At 42.5% G+C, this 23,238-nt stretch overlaps 1 protein-coding gene across 1 annotated transcript in view; it reads right to left on the bottom strand.

Moving 5' to 3' along the window:
* Positions 1-13,495, bottom strand: part of LOC147419035 (uncharacterized) — a 43,007-nt gene extending 29,512 nt beyond the window's left edge. The window contains exon 1 of the mRNA XM_086506099.1: positions 13,155-13,495. Coding sequence (XP_086362225.1) covers positions 13,155-13,277 — 123 coding nt within the window. The 5' untranslated portion in view covers positions 13,278-13,495. The remainder of the gene's footprint in view (positions 1-13,154) is intronic.
* Positions 13,496-23,238: the final 9,743 nt, after the last annotated feature.

Genomic DNA, 23,238 nt, shown 5'->3' with positions numbered 1-23,238 from the left:
ATTGTCTGCTGTACGGACAAGCTGACGTGGCAGTTGTACGGACCGACGCATTTTGCACTGACATGCCACGTGGGCAACAGTACGGATTTTCGCGTTTTGCGCTAACAGATGCTGACGTGGCAGGCTATACGAATTTTCGAAAATTACGCTGGCAATTTTTGGCCAGTAGCCTTTGAGTTTGAAGTTTTTGGACTAACTGCTTTTGGGGCTCTGCTTTTGGCACCCTTGTAAACTTTATAAGAGCCCCTAGGGCCTTGCTCTACAGGGGATCTAGACGTAGAGACTGAGAGAAGAGGACCCCTCAGGAGTTGTACTTGGCAATGATTTTTGATAAAGAAATACCGAAAGGGGCGCCAAACTTTGGGGCCAATACCTCAAGGCACGGAACTACGCCAGGCCATGTCGACTCTCTCTCTCTCTCTCTCTCTCTCTCTCTCTCTCTCTATATATATATATATATTAATTAAAGTTCAGTCATTTTGAAGTTTATGTTCGTGTGTTGCTATTGATTTCTCGCTTGGAGTGTCCAAGCTTGTTACACCCATACTGGTATTAGTACTTAACATAGTGATTATTACTTATACGCACTGATCAGTCCATATGCATGCATATATGCATCCATGTATATTAGGTTATAAACATATGTATGCATATATGTCGGTGTGTATGCATATTTACATGTACGCAACCATGCCTAAGACATGTACATCTTTTGTAATCAGTACTTAATGTATTTTTTGTATTGGTAGTGATTACACATACTGTACAACATTTTTTATCGTATTTTCCCTACCGTATTTATCGTACGTATCCACCTTGTTGTGATGCAATCCATTGACATTCCAAGTAACAATATGCAAATCTATGTGACAAACAATGGTGAACTCGAAACCTCAAATGACATTCCAAGTAACAATATGCAAATCTATGTGACAAACAATGGTGAACTTGAAACCTCATAGGCATACATCAACTGTGTCAACATCTATAGGCTGAAAATCAATGTCGAGCCCTCTTGATCCTTGGTCTAAGCCGTGGAAAAAAGCCAAAGGAAGGTCATCCTCATCGTGTGGTAAAAGCCTGAGGAGCTATCCCAGAACAAAGGAGTGAGCAGTTGTAAACCAAGAGCTGAAGTAGTCTGAAGAGCATCGCAGTGTGCTAACAACTCTGGACTCTGACCATACTCGCATTGTGCAAGAGATCGAGGTAGTATGGTCCACAAACAGTGTTGCTAGATTAGCTTCATCTGAAGGGAATATAATTCTAAATGAATTATTGGATTTAAAAGTAAGAGGGCTTTCTCGCTTGAGACACCTAGGAAAAATGTAACAGACTTGGGCACCCCAAGTCTAGAATCTTTCGCGACACGAGAGAGAGATTCACTGAAAATACTTCACAACTTAAATCACAGTTCAATTCGAGACGACACGACCGGCGTAGTTCCGTGCCCAAAGGTATTGGCCCCAAAACCTGGCGTCCCTTTCGGTATTTCTTTATTATATTAAATCTTGAGCAAAGTACAACTCCCGTAGGGGTCCTTTGCTCTCAAACTCTGCATCCAGATGCTTTGGAAATTGAGGCCCTTGGGTGTCACGTGACACATCCCAACCCTATGTGTCCGTGGACAAGCTACACCACAGCAGGGTTCAGTCAGTTCAGTCAAGTCTAGATTAGCAGTGATCTAGCACTTTTGTGAGTCTATGCCCAGTCACTTAGCATAGATGCATATCCTCCGGTTGCACACAGCATGATCATCAAAATTCCCATCAGAATCCATTAGCATCAGTTAGGGGAATTTTCCAGTGCATTTAGCCTATTTTCCTATTTATTGGGATTTTCACTTATTATTTTTAAGTGACTTTCCTACAAAAGTAGGTAGGGCAATTTTGCTAAGTTTCTATATAAGAAAACCCAAGTTAACACTAGATGGCAGAAGAGGCAGCAGGAGCTTCCCGCTCAACAGGCAACTTCTCAACAATACCCCCCCTTATGACCCATCGCCATCCACCTCCCATGCCTGGCGTTTCCTCCCACAGTCCCTAGATCCAGCATCGCCAACAACCAACCTTGCCTGGCGTTTTTATCACATGCAGATCAGCCCCATCATAGCAAGTCACTTCAGCGTTTTCTCATCAAGCACTAACGCTAGACCTTGCTGCCCATCCCAGCGTTTTTGCTAGCAAATCATCAGCGATTTCAGCCTTCTAGACCAGCGTTTTTCAGCAGGTGTTCCTCATCATTGGCCGCGTTTTCAGCGGGTGCAGGCCCTAAAACGCAGCTCAGCAGGTACAAAGCATCAGCGTTTTCATCTGCAGCATGAACCCCGAAGGAAGAGATCATTTTCAGCCATAACCACAGCAAGAAAACAGTCATTTTCAGCCTTGAAACAGTCCCAGAAATTCAGCATCTAGAAGATCCCAGATTTCAGCCTAAGCCGTCGTCATCGCCGTCGTCGTCATTGGCATAGACCAAGTTGCATAGTCCATTGCATACGCATTGTACACCTTTGTGCAATCAAAGAATAGACCACTCTCGCCGACGAGAGTGGGGCCTTCGGAGGAGGGTTTTACAACCTCTCGGGTGTCGTATCTCTTCTCTCAGTCTCATGCACTTGCATGCACAATCCACTCACTTTGTTCGTGACCACAGCACTCTACAAGACGGAAAGCTCTCTTTCCCTAAGAACTAAAAGGAACCTTGAGCGATAAAGATCACTAATCTTGAGAAAATACAACATTCATTCCGCTGCACCTAACATTGGTATCAGAGCTTTGGAAGTGTTCTGCATTACTCATGGGAAGAACCACAAGAATGTTTTTTGCTTGTTGCGGTCGCAGGAACCCAAGTTTACTTGGGCGTGGCGATTCCTAATCGTGTTTTGTTAAAGAGTGACAGGAATCCCAAGAAAGAAGGGCTTGTCCAGCCTCCCCTTGTGTCTCTTTTCACTCATTGAGAGCGGACCGTGCACTTAGCGGCCAGCCAATCGACGTGAGGTGGGAAAAAGCAACCTTGGTGTGAGCGCAAGGCCGCCAAGGGGTGCGCCCGCAGAAAAGGGTAGAACTCGGGTGAAGAGAAGATCCTTCTCCAACGCGATTTGCAAGCGAAAGAACACCTCAAGAACCCTAGATTCTCACGAATCAAGGACCTCAAGAACCCAAGTTCCTCGTGAACTTAAGAACCCAAGACCCACAAGAACCCAAGTTCCTCATGAACTTAAGAACCCAAGGCCCCCAAAGAACCCACAAGAACCACGACTTCAGAATGGTCATCACTCGAAGCGGCATGGATGCTTCGCTTGTAGGTGATGAGCATGAGAGAGGCGAAGAAGAATTTTTCCCACCAGGAGGTTTTTCCGACCCTTCCCCATCTACGACACTGATTGCATTAACTCCAAAGAAGGAGTTGAAGCTGTTGTTTATGGAACAGGATTTACAACGCAAAGCAAGATATGCCGTAAGGATGGCAGCCATAGCGCGTGAGCACGAGCAAGCACGCTTGGAAGCCATAGAACGACAAGCCACATTGGATCGTGAATCCAAAGAAAGAAAAGATGAAATTGAACGCAGACACACGGAGAACCAAGCAAGACAAGCAGAATTTTATCGCGAGAACAAAGCCCTCAAAGAACAGAGCGACCGACAGAACAAAGAGATGTTGCGACTTTTTTCTCAAGTACAGGCGTACTTTGCACAGAATCAAGGAAAGGAGACTGTCTCAGTCTCTTCTTCTCCAAAGGATGATACAAAGGATTGGATTTGCATGATTGTGTGAAGCATGATGATGAATTGAATGATAATGATTTGCATGATGATTTGAAGCACAATGATAAGCATGATGATTTGCATGATCAAGATGTGATTTCTCCCAAGCATGATGAGTTGCATGAAGAAGATGTGATTGTTCACAAGGATGATGTGTTAGTGGATGCTTTTTCTAGCGAAGCTAACCTCGTTGTAGATTCAATCAATCACCAAGAATCGATCTTGGCTTTCGAGTCGAGGTCCACAGATCCCCCACAAGAAGATTCGATAGATCACGAAGGATCGATCTTGGCTCTTGAGCCTAGGTCAACAGAACCCCCTCAAAAAGAACCCACTCAAGAAGAACCCCTTCAGGAAGCACAGATCTTGGCTCTTGTGCCTAGGTCTCACGAACCATCACAAGAAGTATTATGTGTTCGCATGATTGATACGCACGCATTGTTCGAGTGTTTCATTCATGAAGGTTTCTTGTATTTTAGTCAGCATCGTTATGTCATCCCTTTTCCTAGGCATGACATATTGTATGTCGAGCACGTTTCTCTCATGGATGAGCACGAATGTATGCGGATTGTTCATGAAAAGTTGAAAAGTTTGTATGTAAGGAAGTCGCATTCCATGTCTCTTCCTTGGCATGACACAATTTCCGAATGAGCACATGATTGTATGAGTACCAAGCATGGGCATTTCCATTGTGATTTGCCACGGTTGATTGATTTTGATCAAACAGAAAAGATTCGATCGCATTGTTTGCATGTGTTTGATGAACGGGTTGTCACTCTGTCTCTATGTTCATCTACATTGCATACATAGTCTTTAGAGAAGACTAGATTTTTTTCCTTCACTTTACATGGAATGGGTATGTTCATGGTTTTGTGTTGGAGATTGTTTCAGGAATTTTCAACCATGGAGATTCTTGAAGACGAAAGAAGCAGGAATATAGACGAAGTTGAAGCAAGAAAGGAGATTCAGAAGACTTTGTGTTGCTTTCGGCACGGCCCAAAGAAGCAAACGTTGCAGACCTTTATGAAGTTTAAGTACCGCACGACCCACACCTCAGAGTGGGCCGGCGAAGAGTCCCTTCCAGGATTCCGGATGCTGTTGGCGATCTCCCTCGACGCCATACAGTTCGGTACCAGTACCTCACTTTGAAAAGGAGGGGATGTCACGTGACACATCCCAACCCTATGTGTCCGTGGACAAGCTACACCACAGCAGGGTTCAGTCACTTCAGTCAAGTCTAGATTAGCAGTGATCTGGCACTTTTGTGAGTCTATTCGTAGACCGTGCATGCCCAGTCACTTAGCATAGATGCATATCCTCCGGTTGCACACAGCATGATCATCAAAAATCCCATCAGAATCCATTAGCATCAGTTAGGAGAATTTTCCAGTGCATTTAGCCTATTTTCCTATTTATTGGGATTTTCACTTATTATTTTTAAGTGACTTTCCTACAAAAGTAGGTAGGGCAATTTTGCTAAGTTTCTATATAAGCAAACCCAAGTTAACACAAAATGGCAGAAGAGGCAGCAAGAGCTTCCCGCTCAACAGGCAACTTCTCAGCAGTACCCCCCCTTATGACCCATCGCCATCCACCTCCCATGCCTGGCGTTTCCTCCCACAGTCCCTAGATCCAGCATCGCCAACAACCAACCTTGCCTGGCGTTTTCACCACATGCAGATCAGCCCCATCATAGCAAGTCACTTCAGCGTTTTCTCATCAAGCACTAACGCTAGACCTTGCTGCCCATCCCAGCGTTTTTGCCAACAGATCATCAGCGATTTCAGCCTTCTAGACCAGCGTTTTTCAGCAGGTGTTCCTCATCATTGGCAGCGTTTTCAGCAGGTGCAAATCTGCCCTAAAACGCAGCTCAACAGGTACAAAGCATCAGCGTTTTCATCTGCAGCATGAACCCCGAAGGAAGAGATCATTTTCAGCCATAACCACAGCAAGAAAACAGTCATTTTCAGCCTTGAAACAGTCCCAGAAATTCAGCATCTAGAAGATCCCAGATTTCAGCCTAAGTCTCGTTGTCGTCGTCGTCGGCGGCATAGACCAAGTTGCATAGTCCATTGCATACGCATTGCAAAAAATCAATTGGTCAAAAATCTTCTAGCAAAAGCATCAACACAATTTGCGAAAATCCGTACAGCAGTGTAATGTGCAGCAGAAGTGAATGATGGTGTATGGCTCAGGATGAGTGAACAATAAGTGCTCAGGGTTCCTTTTACTGACGGGAAGGGAGAGCCTTCCTTGACTTAATGAGAGAATGTGCAATGACCACAACACGTAAGTGGAATGCAAACTATGAGTGGGTGTGCAAGAGAGTGCTAGAGAGAGAGAGAGGAGACGACACCAGATGGGGTCCCAAACTCCCCTCCAAGGGCCCCCTCTCTATTGCTAGAGAGGTATTTGCTTTAGATTGCACAAAGTCAAGTACAATGCTTCTAGATGTTGTGGTACTGATGACGACTATGTCGACAACGATGATGGAGACTGTGACGATGACGACGGAGGTGTCATCGTCAAGTCCGGGATCTGCGATGAAGGTGTCATCGTCAAGATGGGAATCTGCAATGATGATGACGATGTCGACGACGACAGCGTCAAGGCTGAAAACTGAAAATGCTAGGTAGTCTCCTGGGGATCTGCAACCGCTGCGTCGGGCTAGGGCTGAAATGCAAAAACGCTGGCTGATCTGGCTGAAATTGCAAAACGCTAGGCTGATCTGCTGAAATCTAAAAACGCTAGGTTGATCTGTGTCTTGACGGGGAAACTGGCGAGTATCTGCAACCGGGTTCTCGCGAGGCTAAGGCTGGAAACTGAAAACGCTGATGAAAGCACTGAGGTCTACAGCTCCAAAGACGCTCGCTGATTGTGGGCTGGCTCTGTTGCATTTCTTCACTTGTGCATTGATGCCTTCATCTGTGTGCTTCTACTGAGTGCCCAATGGGTTTTATTTATAGGAATTATATGCTGGGTAGGGCAAGCTTCCCAACAAACTTACAAAAAAGAATTCCAAAGTCACTTTTAATCAAATGACTTATAAGAGGTGTTTCACACGCTGTCGCAAAATTGAGTCAATGTGGGGAAAATGCTCATGCTTGGTATTGTATCATGATGCTAATGATCTTGGGTTGTGCAATCAGAGGGTATGTAGCTACTCTTAAGTGCCTGGACATGCACGGCCTACACACAGGCTCACAAAGGTGCCACAACACTTCCTAGGCTTCCTAAACCTTTGAAGTAGCAACAGCTTGTCCACATAGGGTTAGATGTGCACCTGACAAGCAGCCACGTCATAAGTCAGTGTGAAATCCGGAGATCCATACAACGTGCCACGTCAGCATCCGTACATCATGCCACGTCAGCGTCCGTACATCATGCCACGTCAGCAGTTTGTTAGCGTCTGTACAGCCTGATCATGACACGTCACCATTTTGTGGCATACCCCCTTCTTGAAAGGATTGTAATCGCCCTCGATTACGCCTACAAAACAGACATAAACCATAAACCAGGTCAGTAGACACTCACTCTAAGTACTGACGCACTAGAAAACCCATATGCAGCACTTGTACAAAGACGACAGTCACATCACATCACATTCAGATCACAGTCGGATCACATCACATAGAATCTAGAACCGTAATTCCTAGCGATGTATTTAGCAATCGCATCTAGATAAGCACCGGACCTCACTAATGTCGATTAACTAATCCCACATCGCGATCACATCGATTCTGAGACCAAAATGTTGCAGTCATTTAGTCAATCATTCCACTCAAGCACTGTCGTGTGCGTGTAATCATTTTCAGAAATCCCATGTCGAAGTACTTCTCATAAAGTCATTCAATAGAATACTATTAGCGAAAAGGGAAATCAATCACTTTATTCCATCCAGGTAATCTGTGACAAAGGAGTGGAGTAACTCCCCTCTTGTGCACTCCCGCTTGCACCAGATTCAACACGTTGATCTGTGGGAACTCTTGGAATAGCCACAGCTAGACCAAAAGCGTCGAGGTAAAGTTCCAAATCTGAGGAGTATCTGTTGGGTCGTCCTCCATCCAATTCGCATTTAATGCCGGATGGTTCTTAACTAAGAACCACCGTTCACTTTACCTTTCTCTTTCCTGTCTTGGAAAGTCAGTATCTATTCCTGAAACACTATCTTCTCACTCTTTTTCAATTCAGGTTCAAGGGGAGCTATCATCGCTCCAAAGCCATCATCATCATCTCATTCATAATCGTGTTATATGCTTACAAATAACAGGTTGTTTCATACAACATTGGTCTCATCCAAAAAGAATCAAAATCTTCTTCCAAAAAGTCTTATTTCAAAAATTCATACAGCAAAATAATGCTAATTCATCCATAATGCTCTATCTAAAATCTGTTATGGAACGAGTATCTCCTTGTCCTGCTGTATTTTCATTTTGCCAGTCATCCTTATTCTTGTGCTTGTTGGGGCATCGTGCGGCGATATGTCCTTGTTCTCCACATTCAAAACACTTTCTTCCTTTGAGATATTCATCTTTCTGGTCTTCTGTCAGTCGAGGTCGTGTATCTGTCTGTTGTCTGTTTCTGTTCTTACTTGTCGAAGGTTCATCTGGTGGGTAAGTCAAGTTACCTGAATGCAAAGCGAATCCCCGCTTAGCATGTCCCATCAATTGTTGAATGGACTATGACTTCTTCTCAAGACAGTAGTCTCGAATTTCTGTGGGCAGTCCACAACAAAACCTCTCAATCTGCTCCTTAAAAACTGATCTTCTTGAAAGAAGAGTCGGAAGAAAAGTATGCCAAAATCTTTCACAGTAATAAACCATCTTAGGAGCATCTTGAAACCCTAAAAAGGTTTCAAACTTTACTGCTTGTCCATCCTCTTTGAATTCCTTGGCCTTCTTGCCCTTTTTGACCTCATCACTCGAGCAGGGTTTAGGGTTTAGGGTTTAGGATGAGCTATCCGAGCTGTCGGAAGAAGATGAGGACGTCGAACTGGATAATGCTTTCAAGTGTACACGCTTCTTCTGTTTTCTTGCTTTCTCAATAGAGGATTTTCGGCCCAAAAGTAACCAAAGAAGTCAATAGTTGATTCTCCTTTGACCCAAATAGTTGGTTGACTCGTTTTTCGACAATGTCCTCGAATTCATCTTCAGTAAATATCCATGGGACAGAAGGTTTCTTGATTGTCGGTTTTATTGGGGACTCAATGGCTTTCTGCCAATGAGTATGCACTTCATCCATCGCGTGCCCGGTCAAAATTTTGTCATACTGTGGGTCCTAAACAAACTGGAGCATCGACTTTGCACATTCATCAACCTGTTGTTGACGTTGCATCTCCACAAGTTGATACTGCGTAGGCCAAGGTGGTCCGTACTCGTTCTCTCCTAATCCACTTGAATTTTCCGTACCGCCTCCCGTTTTCGAGGTAGCAGGAGGAGTCATCTGATTCTTGCCTGAATCCATGTGTCGCGAGAAGAAGGATCGGATTCCCGATAGAAGAGAAATCGGTCGTTCTTTGATACCACTGAAACAGACTCGGGCACCCCAAGTCTAGAATCTGTCACGACACGAGAGAGAGATTCACTGAAAATACTTCACAACTTAAATCACAGTTCAATTCAAGACGACACGGCCCGTCGTAGTTCAGTGCTTAGAGGTATTGGCCCAAAAACCTATGGCCCCTTTCAATATTCTTTATTATATTAAATCTTGAGCAAAGTACAACTACCGTAGCGGTCCTCTACTCTCAGACTCTGCATCCAGATGCTCTGAAAAGTGAGGCCCTTAGGCTCTTTTTATTCTTACAAGCGATGCCAAAAGCAAAGCCCCAAAAGCTTAAACTCAAAAGTAAAAGAGTTCCAAAAATCAATTGGTGAAAAATCTGCTAGCAAAAAGCATCAGCGCAATTTGCGAAAATCCGTACAGCAGCCATGTCATCAGTCAACGTGAAATCCGGAGATCCGTACAACGTGCCACGTGAGCATCCATACTGCCTGCCACATTAGCAGTCTGCCAGCGTCCATACTGCCTGATCATGGCACGTCACCATTTTGTGACAAAAAATAATTCTAAATGAATTATTGGAATTATAAGTGAAAGGGTTTTTCTCGCTTGAGACATCGGAGTACAGATATTTCTAGTGCATCATTCAGAGTAATGACGGAAGCACTATGAATGGGAATATTTGTAGGGCCACAAAGAATGGGTACTTCTGATGCGTCATATCGGATGGGTGACAACATCGGGAAGAAGTATTCGACTATCCGGAACACACATCTCTGATGCGTCATGGGATGGGTGACATAGAGCATTGCGAAGGAGATTGTACCGTAAGTTCGGAGAGAAAGGACTAGGTGATGGGTATTCCTAATGCATCACATGGTGGGTGACGAGAGCATCGAAAAAGGAACATTCCATAATCAAGAGGGATTCCGGACTAAGTTAGAATTTTGCACAAGAAATGAGGCAAGCACTTGAATGAAGATGGGTTCAAAGGAAACTTTGAGGAAATACAAATGCTTTCCCGTTAAGGAGTCTATGTTCGCATTGCATCTATGCATGAGACTGCATCCAGGGACACCTAGGTTGTGATTGTTATTATGTAAGCATTGTTTTCAGCTTATAAGGTTTTACTCAGTTTTTGGCAGGTTCAAACCATTTTTTAATGTGACCAGCCACCCACTTAATATGTCGGAAGCACAGGATTTAAAAAAAGCACCAAAAACCAAGGCGCCCCCTCTCTCTCTTTTTTAGTAGAAGAAAAAGCGACCTCTTTCTCTCGCTAGCCCTAGGTGCCCCCTCTCTGCCCTATTTCTACTGGGAAGACCCCCTCTATTCCTGCCGGTTGCCAGAAGCTATAAAAGCGGTCTCTCTTACTCTTAGGCACCAGAAAGGCCAGCACTGAAGATCAACCCATGCTGCCGCAAATTTCAGCCACCAAGATGACGCCGCCGAGGACTCCCATGGCTGCCCCAAGTGTATCGGATGTTGCAGCGACCAAGTAGGCAAGTTTTATCGCAAAGAAGTGCCTACGGAGATTGTTTCCATCACAAAAAGTAGTAGTTTTTCTCTGTTTTCAGCCTATGAACGTCATAGACGAGGCTGATTTACAAGAAGGAACCCAAGAACACACCAGATTGGAAGAGAGGTTTCTCTGCATAAGATCTCTTCCGCGAAGTTGCTTTTTGAGAACCGAGTCACGCTCTAAGTTTCGAGACTTCGCACGTGACTTTTTTCATGTTTTGATCTGAGTGTTGGTTTGCAGTCAAGGCCAGTGTTTTGGGTCTCTCCATCTCCAGTATTTTCTCTCTCTAGCAACGTTTTCTCTCAAGCGTTTTCCTCTCTAGTGTTTTTCTCTCCTAGCATAGGTGTTCCAAATCCCCCCTCTCCCCTCTGCCTTGGCATTTTTGCAAATCTCTCCTTCTGTGCCCTCTCCTACCCTAGGCGACTCTCCTCCCACAAGTACCTTGTAGATCTGGGAGCTCACCGCGACAAGGTTGCTCTCGGCAGCTCCACATTCGAACGTTGTTGTCTGACATCGGATACGAGAGCTTTTTTTTTCTTTTGGCGAGAAAAGGAATTGTATTCTGTGTACATAAGTGATACTCAATGGCCTATCACCCAGAGGAAACAAAAGAGAAGCGACAATGTGTAGGCTTATATAAACATCAAGGTGATCCGTACGATGAATGTAGAATGTACCATTGTGGGGATGCAGAATGCCATGTGGTGTGACCCCGATCCAACAGAAAAGAACTGACGACCGCACCCATGTGTGAAGAAAGACGCATCGACGTTGCTCCGTTGCCCTAGAGGAGGCAGCTGAAGAATCCCACCGACTGCAAAGAGTATGCAGCTATGTCCAGATGGCTGTCAAAATGGTGGACGTAGGGGAGGATTGTGAGCCCAGAATGTGAGCACATCGAGCCTTCCACATGGTCCAACCCGTGATGTTGCATATCATGGTGAAAAATGTCTCTCGCTGGCAGAAATCCAACTCGTGACCTGCATCTAGGATCATCTGTATAGTGCAGCAGCCAGTGTGGAAGGCAGATTGTTGTTTGTTGATTAGAGTGGTCATCCATGATGGGTTAGTGAAGTGAGGGGCATTTGCATGGCTTTTGCATTTCCCGGGGTCACACAACTTTTTTTAAGGCTTACCGACAAATCTCGTCTTCCTCCTTACTCCCTTGGGTTATAGACTGGCAAAAGGACAAACCCAGAAACAGTGCCTCAAAGACTCAGGCTCTGAAGTACATCTCTGGCAAGTCAGATCATGACCACTGGTCGCCGACCAAGTGCCAACAACAGGCAATCCTGCATGGGCTATCATCCACATGAAAAAACATATCCTGTGGCTGATCCAGAGGGTCCAAATGCATGACCAAACTGTCTCTGGAAAGGAAGGAGGATGCGTTGATCCTGCCATACCTCAAACTGGCGTGGACGGTGAGGAGGTTGCCGAGTCTGCAAAAGCAACCTCCTCCCAAGGGAGACAGTGTACTTCTTCATCCTTCAACGAAAACCATTGCCACTCACCAGGATCCCAGTCCAGCTCAACAAGTGGCTTTCCTTGCCACAGCCACAGTCTCCAAAGTGGTGCCTCCTCAGTAGTGAAAACAAGGTCAACACATAACCTCCTCTAGAAAGAGCCTACCACTCGACAGGCTGTCAATGGGCAGTCAACTGTTGATTAGGCGAAACCTCACCCTGAAACTCCAGTTTGATGTGACATCCATGATGGCCAGCTCCGCAATGCTAAAAACTTGGATTCCGATACGATAGCTTGTGCACCTGTTGCCGCTGTTTTCAGCCATATCCGTCCATCTTCCGCTGCCACTTCCGACACACCTCAATATAGTTAAGGATGGAGCTAGCCAGATTGCATACCATGCTTTGTATTACATTATGAGCCCAACAGCAGAGCTCCATCCTCATTCCCCCACTCACTATATACTCCAGATTGAATCCTAGCGTTAATTTATCACTCCGTTATAGTCTTTCATTTTCAGTTCAGCTTTACTTTTTTCAGGATGACAGAGGATACATCACACACGTGCATTGATTTGTCTCATAAGTCGAGTTCTGCCTATCGAAGCCATTAATCAAATCTCTCTTTTTTTTCCGAGACAAAATTTTCTATGAAAGTAAACATCTCGGTGTGATCCCAAAAATGTCCAACTCTTTGTCAGGATAATCATTTCAAAAGGAATGTCGCACAATGCCAACGGAGAAAAGACACAGGGACGTTTCTTGTGCAAAGAGATGAGCATCGAGAGACATGCAGACTAGCCATACACTAAATTGTGTTCTACAATTATGAGCGTTCAACAAGCACAGTGGAAAGCCAATGATAACAAAGATTGAGTGAACGATCTAGTGTTGGGGACTTACACATCTAAATTTGTCTGCTCGTTTCTCACACCAAATGGAAGATGCATGGAAGTAAGCCATTTTGAAACCGAGTAAAGCAGACCCCTTCAGAAAAGGTGCGCTGGCTGAGATTGAAGCGAGCATGGCGGGAGCTCTAGTTCTTGCAGAGAATGGCACGAATGAGCTCCTTCTAGCGCCTCTAGCCAGCTGAAAAGGAGCCTCTTTCCATGTTGGCCGGCAGAGTGCTCAAACCGAATCCTTAGAAAAGAGGCCTGCGCAGGAATCGGCCACCGCAGAGAAGTGCATTCGAAGGTTGGAACGTTGCGCGGTGACGAATCTCCAGTTTGAGTGTAAATTTAATGAATTTTCCTGCTGGAAATGTGAAACTTCCCCTCCTAAGAAGGGTCTTGAGTTCAAGACTTCTTGCCCCTTGGAGGTCGACCTCAAAAGAACTTATCTCTTCTCTCTCTCTCAAACCAGGTCTTACAGAAATAATAGTAAAGGCATAATTCAATGTGTGTCTTACACGTGGATGGCCAGTGTTGAAGGAATTACATGTACCTCATTTATGGAATTCAACAAATAAAGAAAAGATAGGGTATTTTGTGTTGTATGCATCGGCCATGACGCTTGCATTGAAGAACGCCCTCTGCGGTATCCACGTGCCTCAATGCTACCAGAGGCGAGGGAGGGGGAGGTGAGGAGGGGGACCAACTTCCTCTCAAAATAGTTTATGGTGATGGGTCTGGCAACTTCCTAAGCAAAAGCCAGAAGGGTTGTTGTGTGAGCTAGGCCATAATTTTTGTCAAAGAGCTAGGGATCATTGAAGAACGCCCTCTGCGGTATCCACGTGCCTCAATGCTACCAGAGGCGAGGGAGGAGGAGGTGAGGAGGGGGACCAACTACCTCTCAAAATAGTTTATGGTGATGGGTCTGGCAACTTCCTAAGCAAACGCGAGAAGGGTTGTTGTGTGAGCTAGGCCATAATTTTTGTCAAAGAGCTAGGGATCTAGAGAGAATGGGAGACTCTTAAAGCTTCTATGACATGCAAGAGTGAAGACGGAGTGGAAGAAGGTAGTGAGATTGAGGGGGCTAGAAAGAGAAGGGGAATCGAGATGGCCATCACCCACATCTCCTTTGTTGGCCATCTACAGTAACTATCAAATCTTGATGTGCATACATGTGTGATCAATCTTTATCAACATGATCATTACACATCTATGAAGGGATTTTGATCTCTCTCTCTCTCTCTCTCTCTCTCTCTCTCTCTCTCTCTCTCTCTCTCTCTCTCTCTCCAAAAAGTAGGTCTTGTACCCTCTGCATTACATAAATGTGAGGGAATCCTTGAAATATACAATGACAACATAGGGATAAAATACCCATATTACCAGTATGACACTACTGACTTTTCCAAGGCATCACTAATCTTGCACTCATACATGTGTGAGAACTATCTAAAAGTCCATGGGCATCTGCTCTTGTAAATAATCATAGATAGTAAAATCTTTCAAGGGGATATCATGCAAGGTTTGCAACTTGTATCTAATCATAGATGCTATCGTGGGACCTACAAATGGCATGCCTCATCCCAAGGAAAACTGCAAGGTGATAATATCAACACATAATGGCCCTTCCCGGAGATTTCCTTGGACCAAGAGTAGTCGGTGGCCACATAGAAAATGGTACATCTAAAAGTGAAGCAAAATTGTAGAATAGTTAATCTCCTCAGCAAACCAAGGAGACTTTGTATCTTGCTATTTCACAACAATGCCCATAGTGAGAGAGGCATGTGTGATTGGATGTTCTAAGGGCCAACATCATGGGCCGAATGTTGAATTAGACACGCCAAGGGAACCCTCCAAGGGCACAAAGATTATAGCATTAAGTTGTTGAATCCAAGAATCACAAGACTTTTTCAACACTTATACATTGATTTAGGCATATGTGCAATTTGTTGAATCCAAGAATCACAAGACTTTTTCAACACTTATACATTGATTTAGGCATATGTGCATATCCAAAAGCTAGAATCTTGGAGGAGTGGCTTGCCCATTATGGAAATTATGTGTGGCTCTAATGATTGCATAAATATCGTAGCAATAACAAGAGGGAAATCCAAAATTCTCATTTGCATAAAAGTGTGGCTTCTATCTTTCTATGGTAAAACTTATTTGCCATTCATTTCATGGCCCCTCCTATTTTAGCAGCTGGTCATGATGTCATTTTGCTTTGCTTTGCTCACCATCGTCATTGCTTAGCTCCCTGAAAGCTATAGAGCAAAGTTAGCATCCTCATGAATGACCATAAGTAGAAGGTCTTATTGTGAAATTTTATGATACTTTAGATGGTGTGGTGCTACAATGAAGATGTCATTTATTGTGGCATCCCAGTGTGGTACTTTGATGCACTCACCTTCAACCGAAGCCAAATATGGGAGGTAGTAGGCTAGCACATGGTCAAAAGGTGTGGATATTTGGAGGCCTTGGTAGCTAGTATTTAGTACCCCTAGTATTGTTGCATGTTGCAATTGGTCTTGTGAACATGAGCCATTTCCAACTCTACCGGTCTCATCCAAGAGAGGTTTGTTATCCATCTCTATTGATTGTGGGGATGTGGCATTAGGGCGTTTTCAAGGAGTGCCTTGCAATGGCCATCAATTGTTGTAGTTTTTCATTTAGAGAGATGCGTGCCTAGATATGCTACATGGTTAGAGCTAGAGAAAATTGCAGCTATAGCCATGAGGGCTTCATAGTGCCACTTTCATTACAACAATAAATTCATGTTTTATTTTGCTCCAAGATGGATTCTAATTCACAATGAGGAACATATCCCTCCTACAACCAACCAATATTGCTATTACAAATGAGGGTGGCATTCAAAGCCTATGGGCATACCCTTTATGCAATTGGCCATATAAAGACCTCTAACATGCAGATAGGAATTTTTGACTTTGGAGTGCCTTGCAAGGACCTTTCAAGTGTTGTTTTCTTCATCTTAAGAAGCTACTAGGGAGAGTATCTCTTTGATAGTACCAAGGTCAATATCACATTGGTTACTCATGATTCTATGCTTCTAGATGAGGAGCTCCATTAGGAAATTTCGAAGGTCTTTGGAGGGCCTTTTAGTAGAGAGAGAAAAAAGAGCTCCTCTAATGAGAGAAGGGCTAATGTTACGTAGAAAAAAAGGTTGATATCAACAAAAATATGAAAAAGATATCACCCACTCAGTCAATGATTGAACGGTCCTTCAAAACAGTCACATTTTCATTAAATGTGAGTGTTTTTTCACGAGATCAACACCGCTCAATTTTTGCAAACATTGTGCAGATGCCATTTTACAAAAGTTTGGAGTGCCTCTCGCACGCCCTTTGTCAAAAATCTCCCTCTCTAAATGTCAGAACAGGGCAAGTAGATATTCGATTTTTTGGTTTTTGGGCGTTTTAGACGCATTGGCCGTATCAAAATCTTCAAATGCTGACACTAGTTAACATTTTTTGTGATTTTTTTCATCTCCGTGATGACAAAAGCCATATAGAATGAGCGGCACCACCCTAGTGAAAAAGACACTCATATTTAACAAGGTGATCGTTTTGAAGGGACGTTAAAAAGTTAGGTTTACTTTTCAAAGTATCTAGTTGTCCTTTTGGACATACTCAATAAGTGCAAAGGCATTTTAAGAACATTTTCTAGAGAGAGAAATATAATTTCTTAGAAGGCCCTCCAAATGACCTCCGAAATCTTCTAATGAAAGAGAAGGACTCCCCTAGAATTAAGCTCCACCCCATCTTAACATCAAGATTGAAAATTTCAATTATGTTAGAATGTAGCAGGCTTTATGTTGTTGGGACCCATTGTTGGAGAGTAATTAATTACACTCTTTTCACCCTATAGATGCTTGGCTTATTGCAAAGGCTTTTTCAAACAAAATTTCACTACAAAGATATCTGGAGGCAATATGATTAGGTGCATCAAAAAGGCCTTGAAAAATAGGCAAATCTATTTGAAATTATCCAACCAAAGAAAAATTGTTAGTGATCCTATGAGTACCATATTCCAAAAATCACTTATAGCACGTACGTTCAAGAGGTATGTTTTAAACCCTTCTACACACAATTTACCATGATTTAAATGACCCCTTTTCTTTTATTCATTTGTAACTTTGTTTTAAATTCCATTTTCTAACCCCTCTTGTAAAAGCGCAATTTTTACCTCTTTGAAATTATATAAACCCCTCACAATGAACTCACATGCTACACTTACAAATTTTGAGGTGCTCCCCTAGGTTAGTGATGCACATTGTATGGTTTGTGCACAAGGATGATAACAACATAAGCGAAGCACGTCAAGGAACATCATATACCCAAGATAATAGCACAGATGAGGTTTAGTGTGCGAACAAAGCACAATTTTGTACCTACTTGCCTTGTATCTCTTTGGATATGTGCACGGTTGCACCCAAGGACCATTGCACTCAAGTCTTGGGGAGGTAAATCTACAACTTGTAGGCAAAAAGGTCCTTCTAAGAGTGCTGTGTGAAATGGACCACAAATTTAATAGCCTCTTCTACATATCAAAGTCATCCTTCATCAATTGAGCTAAAGGTTGTGCAAGACTCCATGAGGATTTGACACATCTACAATCATTCAGAGTGCATGTCTCTTTGGTTCTTTCCATGGGCAATTATATAGTTTTTCCTCATGGTAGAACGCCATGAACTCTTACAATGTGCTTATCATACACTAGGTGAAAGCCATGTTTATCAATATATGTTTTTTGTCCTTATGATTATCCTTGGTTAAGAGGTGATTGCTAGTTGATCTGGCAGCTCAATGTTATCTTCTTACATTGATATGTAGACTCTACATAGTACTTGTCCTTGTTGACCATGAGTTGAGAATCCAATTTTAGCTCTAGCCCTAGTAGGAGGAGCTCGAGCATTGTTTTACCCCAGCGTAATTGATTTGTTAAATCGCTTTCAAGAGCATGGATAGCTCCCTTTCTTTTCTAATCTCTAATGTTTTAGCAAAAGTTTTTATGTCACAAATGTTGATGAAGCATGCAAGATAATGAATGAGCCTAACCTAGATGGTTAGGGTTGATGCTCTCTCTCTCTCTCTCTCTCTCTCTCTCTCTCTCTCACACACACACACACACACACACACACACACACACACACACACACGCCAAAAACAACAACAACAACAAAAACATGTAAAATTGACATGCTTAAGCAACACCACTTGCTTGCAACTACCTAGACAATAGTGATGACAAGGTCACACTACATACCTTGGACAATTTAGGCACATGTATATGTGGGCACACACACACACACATTGATTAAAGATAAAGAAGAAATGAAAAGGGGGCACAATAGATAAGAGTAAGTGACTCCTTAAGCTATACATATGTACAAATGTAGTGTGAGACCTTTTCTTGAAATTCCTTCTACCTATTTTGGTAGTCCAGTGAAGAATCCATAGAAAGCATGATGTCTATTAGTTCTATGAAAGAGCAGTTGCCTCTATTTGAGCAATGAGTACTCATATTATCAATTTACCACTTCAAAAGACTTGTGAAAGTTACTAACAGAGAAGATGCTAGTAAGCTTATAAAAACAAATAAATAGTCTTGGTTTCTTTAGTTTTGTAGTTGCTTTTCATTCTCTCTTTTTTAAATTTTCCTTGAGAAATGTTTTCTTGTGGTGTTTCTGTTAGATATATGTATGTGTATGTGTGTGCGTGCGTGTGTACACACACACACACACACACATCATACGTGCTTTAAAAAAAAAGCCCCTATACTTGCATGCTTTGAGGTACAAAAAACAACTTCTTTTTTTTAATGCAATAAAAAACCCTTTTTGAAAAATGTAATTTTGTTAATTGTTAACAAAAATTTTCAATAAAAAAACCCCTTATTTTGAAGTCACATGCTATACTTATGTTTTTGGGGATCAAGCCCTCCCTCTCCCTCTGCTGAGTATATATATGAAGAGAAAGAGAAAGAAAGGTCTATGTGTTAGGAAATTTGTCACATTTCAACATATTACTCTTACCCTACTATCATTCAATAGCCCACTATTAGAGGCCTTAATTGGAATGCTACAAATGCTCCAAATCAGTTGGAAGACATCACATATGTTTATAGAATATAGATAAGGTGAACTCTGATGATAAGCTGCACAATGTTTCTTGATGTCAGCTAAGAATATTGAGAAGACATCGTTAGGTAAGTTCAGAACCCCATCATAAAGAGAATCCACTACTCACAAGGATTTGAGTTTAATTTGATGACAATTAGGGCTTGTTGGCTAAGAAGGCGAGTCATATAATTTGAGAGGGGAATGCAAGTCTTTAGTATGCAAGCTAGCAATAGAGATGTATGCAGAAGCAAGAGTTGGAGCCTCCATCTAAAGTCTTTTATGTGAGCTTTCTAGATGGACATGAGGTTAGGTAAAGACATCTCATTATCCACCCAAAACAAAAGTAAAAGACTTTTGTATTTGCGAGGAAGCAAGGCAATAACTATCCTTCACAACAGTCTTGTGAGGTAAATGTAGCTCACAATACCTCCTATTGTGCATCTTTTAAAAGGAGATGTTTAGGAAGATTGATGATCTTGTCACGGGACAAAATGTTTAAATAGAGCCATAGTTCTTTAATGTTTCCTCTAAACATAATAGTTGAGTGGGAATACGATCGAGACCCTTAGACATCATAGTTTTAACTTTCCCTGCCTCAAAAGGTGCAAGATCATGAAGAAAACATGATTAAAGTTTGGTTTAAACTTAAAAGGATACAACACAGAACACTTAGGAGTTTCCAATTAGTTATATCTCGAATTGGCATTACGTAACTTCAATTTTCATAGGTTCTAGAAAAAGCCAACTAAAGCATACATTGTCCCAAAGAGAGTTTGCAGGGACATCAACCCTAAAAAGTAGTTGTTTTCAAACCAATGCATCAACTTTATGCCCATCATGGCATTTCTATCAGTCACATGGTAATATAAGGTGGTCTTATATTTGTGGGGAGAAAAAAATTCTCATACTAACTTCATCTCTTATTACTTTCTTCTCTAATCACAAATACGACTTCAGAATTTTGTGCACATTGAGGGGTGAGAGCGGATCTAGTGTGTGAGACAAGGTGAGATGCAAAAGGATTGGCAGTAAAGTTAGAGGCGACTTTTATTTTGCAAGCTAGGAGTGTGACTTTAGAGTAGCTAGCACAGGACCCGACAAAGAATAATGAGGATGAGGCTAGAGGTCTACATGAAGAGAGGAGGGGGTATGTGTGGTTGGGTTAGGTATCTAGGGTTGTATTGCCCCATTGTGGCTTGGTTTTATTGCAGCCCTTGCCATGGTCCATCCTTCCTCTTTTTTCCACTTATGTAGTCTACACTATTTTCTCAAAAAGAAAGGACAACCTTCTATAAGAAGGATCCTAGTTCCGCACTGGGAGTACTAGGTGGGACATATTGGCATAAGGTTTCATGTTTGACATACATTTTAAGCTTGTCTCTATATAGTAAGTGAATGAACACGCCTTTACCGCTTCTTGTCCCTCTCCAAAAATCTACTTTAGAAACTTTAGCGTGGATTTCTTCATTAAATTTGTAGGGAAGAAGGTGGTAAATTTATGTTGCATGAGCCATAGGTCATGATCAAACCAAAACACATTCCCATCCTTGTAAGAATCCCGTTCTCCAACAAAATCACACCAATACTTTATGAAAGGGTGGTGAATGTTCCATGATTGGGTGGTGTAACTATTATCTCAATTATCAAGAGAATAATAATGTTTGTTACCATATATATGGTAGTGATGTGTGTGAACACACTTAGGACAGCCGGGGCATTTTTCCTCTCACTAGGAGGTTTTTTTCCCTCGTGCATTGTATATACGCCCATCATTCTAGGGCTCAACTTTCTATTGTGCACTAAGCAGTATAATCTACGTTGTGTGCCTTGAGCTTCTTCATCTTCTCCAAACTATGTGTGCATCCCTGCAACCCTAATTCCAACAATTGGTATCAGAGCAGGTGCATCCTCCCGCGCATGTAGTCGTCAGCATCGTCAGCACCACCCACCTACTCACTTTCTACGATTTGGGTGAGCTTTGGTGAGCGTCTACAAGTTGATTAATACTTCAAGATGGCTTGTAGATCTTGGTTTGCTCATAATTTTGATTCACACTCATTTCAGCCTTCGTCTCCACTACAGACAGTACTGCACAAGCAATTTCGCCCTTTTGTGCAAAAATTTTGTGAGTGCAATTTTTTTGCAAAACAAGTCTCTTATAGTCCTCTTCAAGTTGTGTTGTATAGCACATGTTAGTCTTTCTTTGTTTTTCCTCTTTCTGGGCAGTTTCCACATCAAGTGCAGTCACTTGCCATGGTTGACAACAACACAATATGTTTTCAAGATGTTCACTACTGAGGGTAAACTAGATGGGGACAACTACCCAATATGGGCTTACATAATCACACATGTTCTTGTGTGAAAGGGTATTCGGAATGTTGTACAGGGCATTGATGTACGTTCACCTTTCATGCTCTACTAAGGATGGTGAGGTTCTTGTAGGTCTGTTGCTGCTAGAGTTGTTTTGCCTACGGCTGAGCATGCTCATTGGGATGTTAGAAATGTGTAGGTTCATGCATTGATTGCCTTATCTCTGAAGTACACTATTACTCCTCACATTCGCTCAGCAAAATCAGCAAAACAGGCTTGGGATAGTCTGGATGACACGGACACTTTTCTTCCTCGTATCAAGGATATTAATGAGAAATTCATTTCTATAGGCAAAATCATTTTTAACAATTCACTTGTGGAGATTGTTCTCGATACATTGCTAGACTCTTACCACACTTTTTCTAGTACTCGGAGACATGACCCAAGGAGCCCTTCAAGCTATCAAGTTTGATGCCTTATGAACATTGCTATTGCAAGACTCACTTTCACGAAAGAACAGGGCAAACCAGCGTATAGTTGAACATGATTTTGCTGTTGCTCAAAGAAAAGGTGGTAGCAGCAATTAGCCACTTCTCACAATTCTTTAATGCACGGCAAATCACTTGTTCCTAATTCTTCTATTGGCAGCACCTCATCTAGGAATTTTGGTGAAAAGGGTAAGAAGAAGTTGCGTATTGCAAGGCTAACGATTACTTGATAAAGCAATGTCCTAAGTTGAAGGCAAAAGAGACCAAGAAGAAAGAGGCTGGTTCCACTACAAGTGTAGCTATTCTAGAATCTTCTAGGAAAGGAGATTGTGATGCTGGTGAAGATGCAGAATGGGCATTTAGTGCATTGTACTTATGATCCTTCTATCCATGATGCATGTATGTTAGTTGCTGCAGATTCACATGTGTGGTACTTTGATAATGGTGCTACAAAGCACATTACCTCACATCATGACTTGTTTACCTCTCTCGAGTTTGTCCCTCATGGGAATAAAGTCACCTGTGCCAACAATGCCTCTTTTGTGGTCAAGGGATTTGGAAAGATTGTGCTAATTGCTGCAAATGAAAGCTCTTTCACACTTGTTGATGCACTTTATGTACCAGGGATAAAAAAGAACCTTCAGTCTGTATCTGCACTTGCAAGACTTGATCTTGTTGTCAAATTTGTGGATGACTGATCTCACTTTCAATTCTAAAATAGTTGCATCTAGCATTTTGTGTGGTGGTCTATATAAGCTCACTTTGTATGATGAGTGTGGGCAAAATTTTGCAAATGCACTTGTGAATTCAAAGACTGTTTCAGATGAAGAACTTTGGTATGCATGTCTTGGGCATCTAAATTTTGCCAGTTTGCTCCGTTTGCAAAATTTTGATACGGTTGCTTCTTTGCGGCCTCTTGAGGAAACTTCTAAGCATGTTTGTGAAAGTTGTATTTTGGGTAAGATGCAACATTCAAAGTTTCCAAAGTATGGTTTAGTAAGGGCTACATACAGGTTGCAACTTGTGCATAGTGATGTTTGTGGGCCTCTGCAAGCTCCATCCTTAGGCAATTACTCTTACTTTTGTGACTTTCATTGATGATTACTCCATGCATGCATGGGTGTATCTGCTTAAAGCTAAGTTCAAAGTGCTCATGTGCTTCA

The sequence above is a fragment of the Adiantum capillus-veneris genome, chromosome 29 (genome assembly GCF_014529385.1).
Source record: "Adiantum capillus-veneris isolate H3 chromosome 29, ASM1452938v2, whole genome shotgun sequence".
Taxonomy (NCBI): domain Eukaryota; kingdom Viridiplantae; phylum Streptophyta; class Polypodiopsida; order Polypodiales; family Pteridaceae; genus Adiantum; species Adiantum capillus-veneris.
The sequence above is the reverse complement of the archived record's forward strand: the minus strand, read 5'-3'. Positions and strand labels throughout refer to the sequence as shown.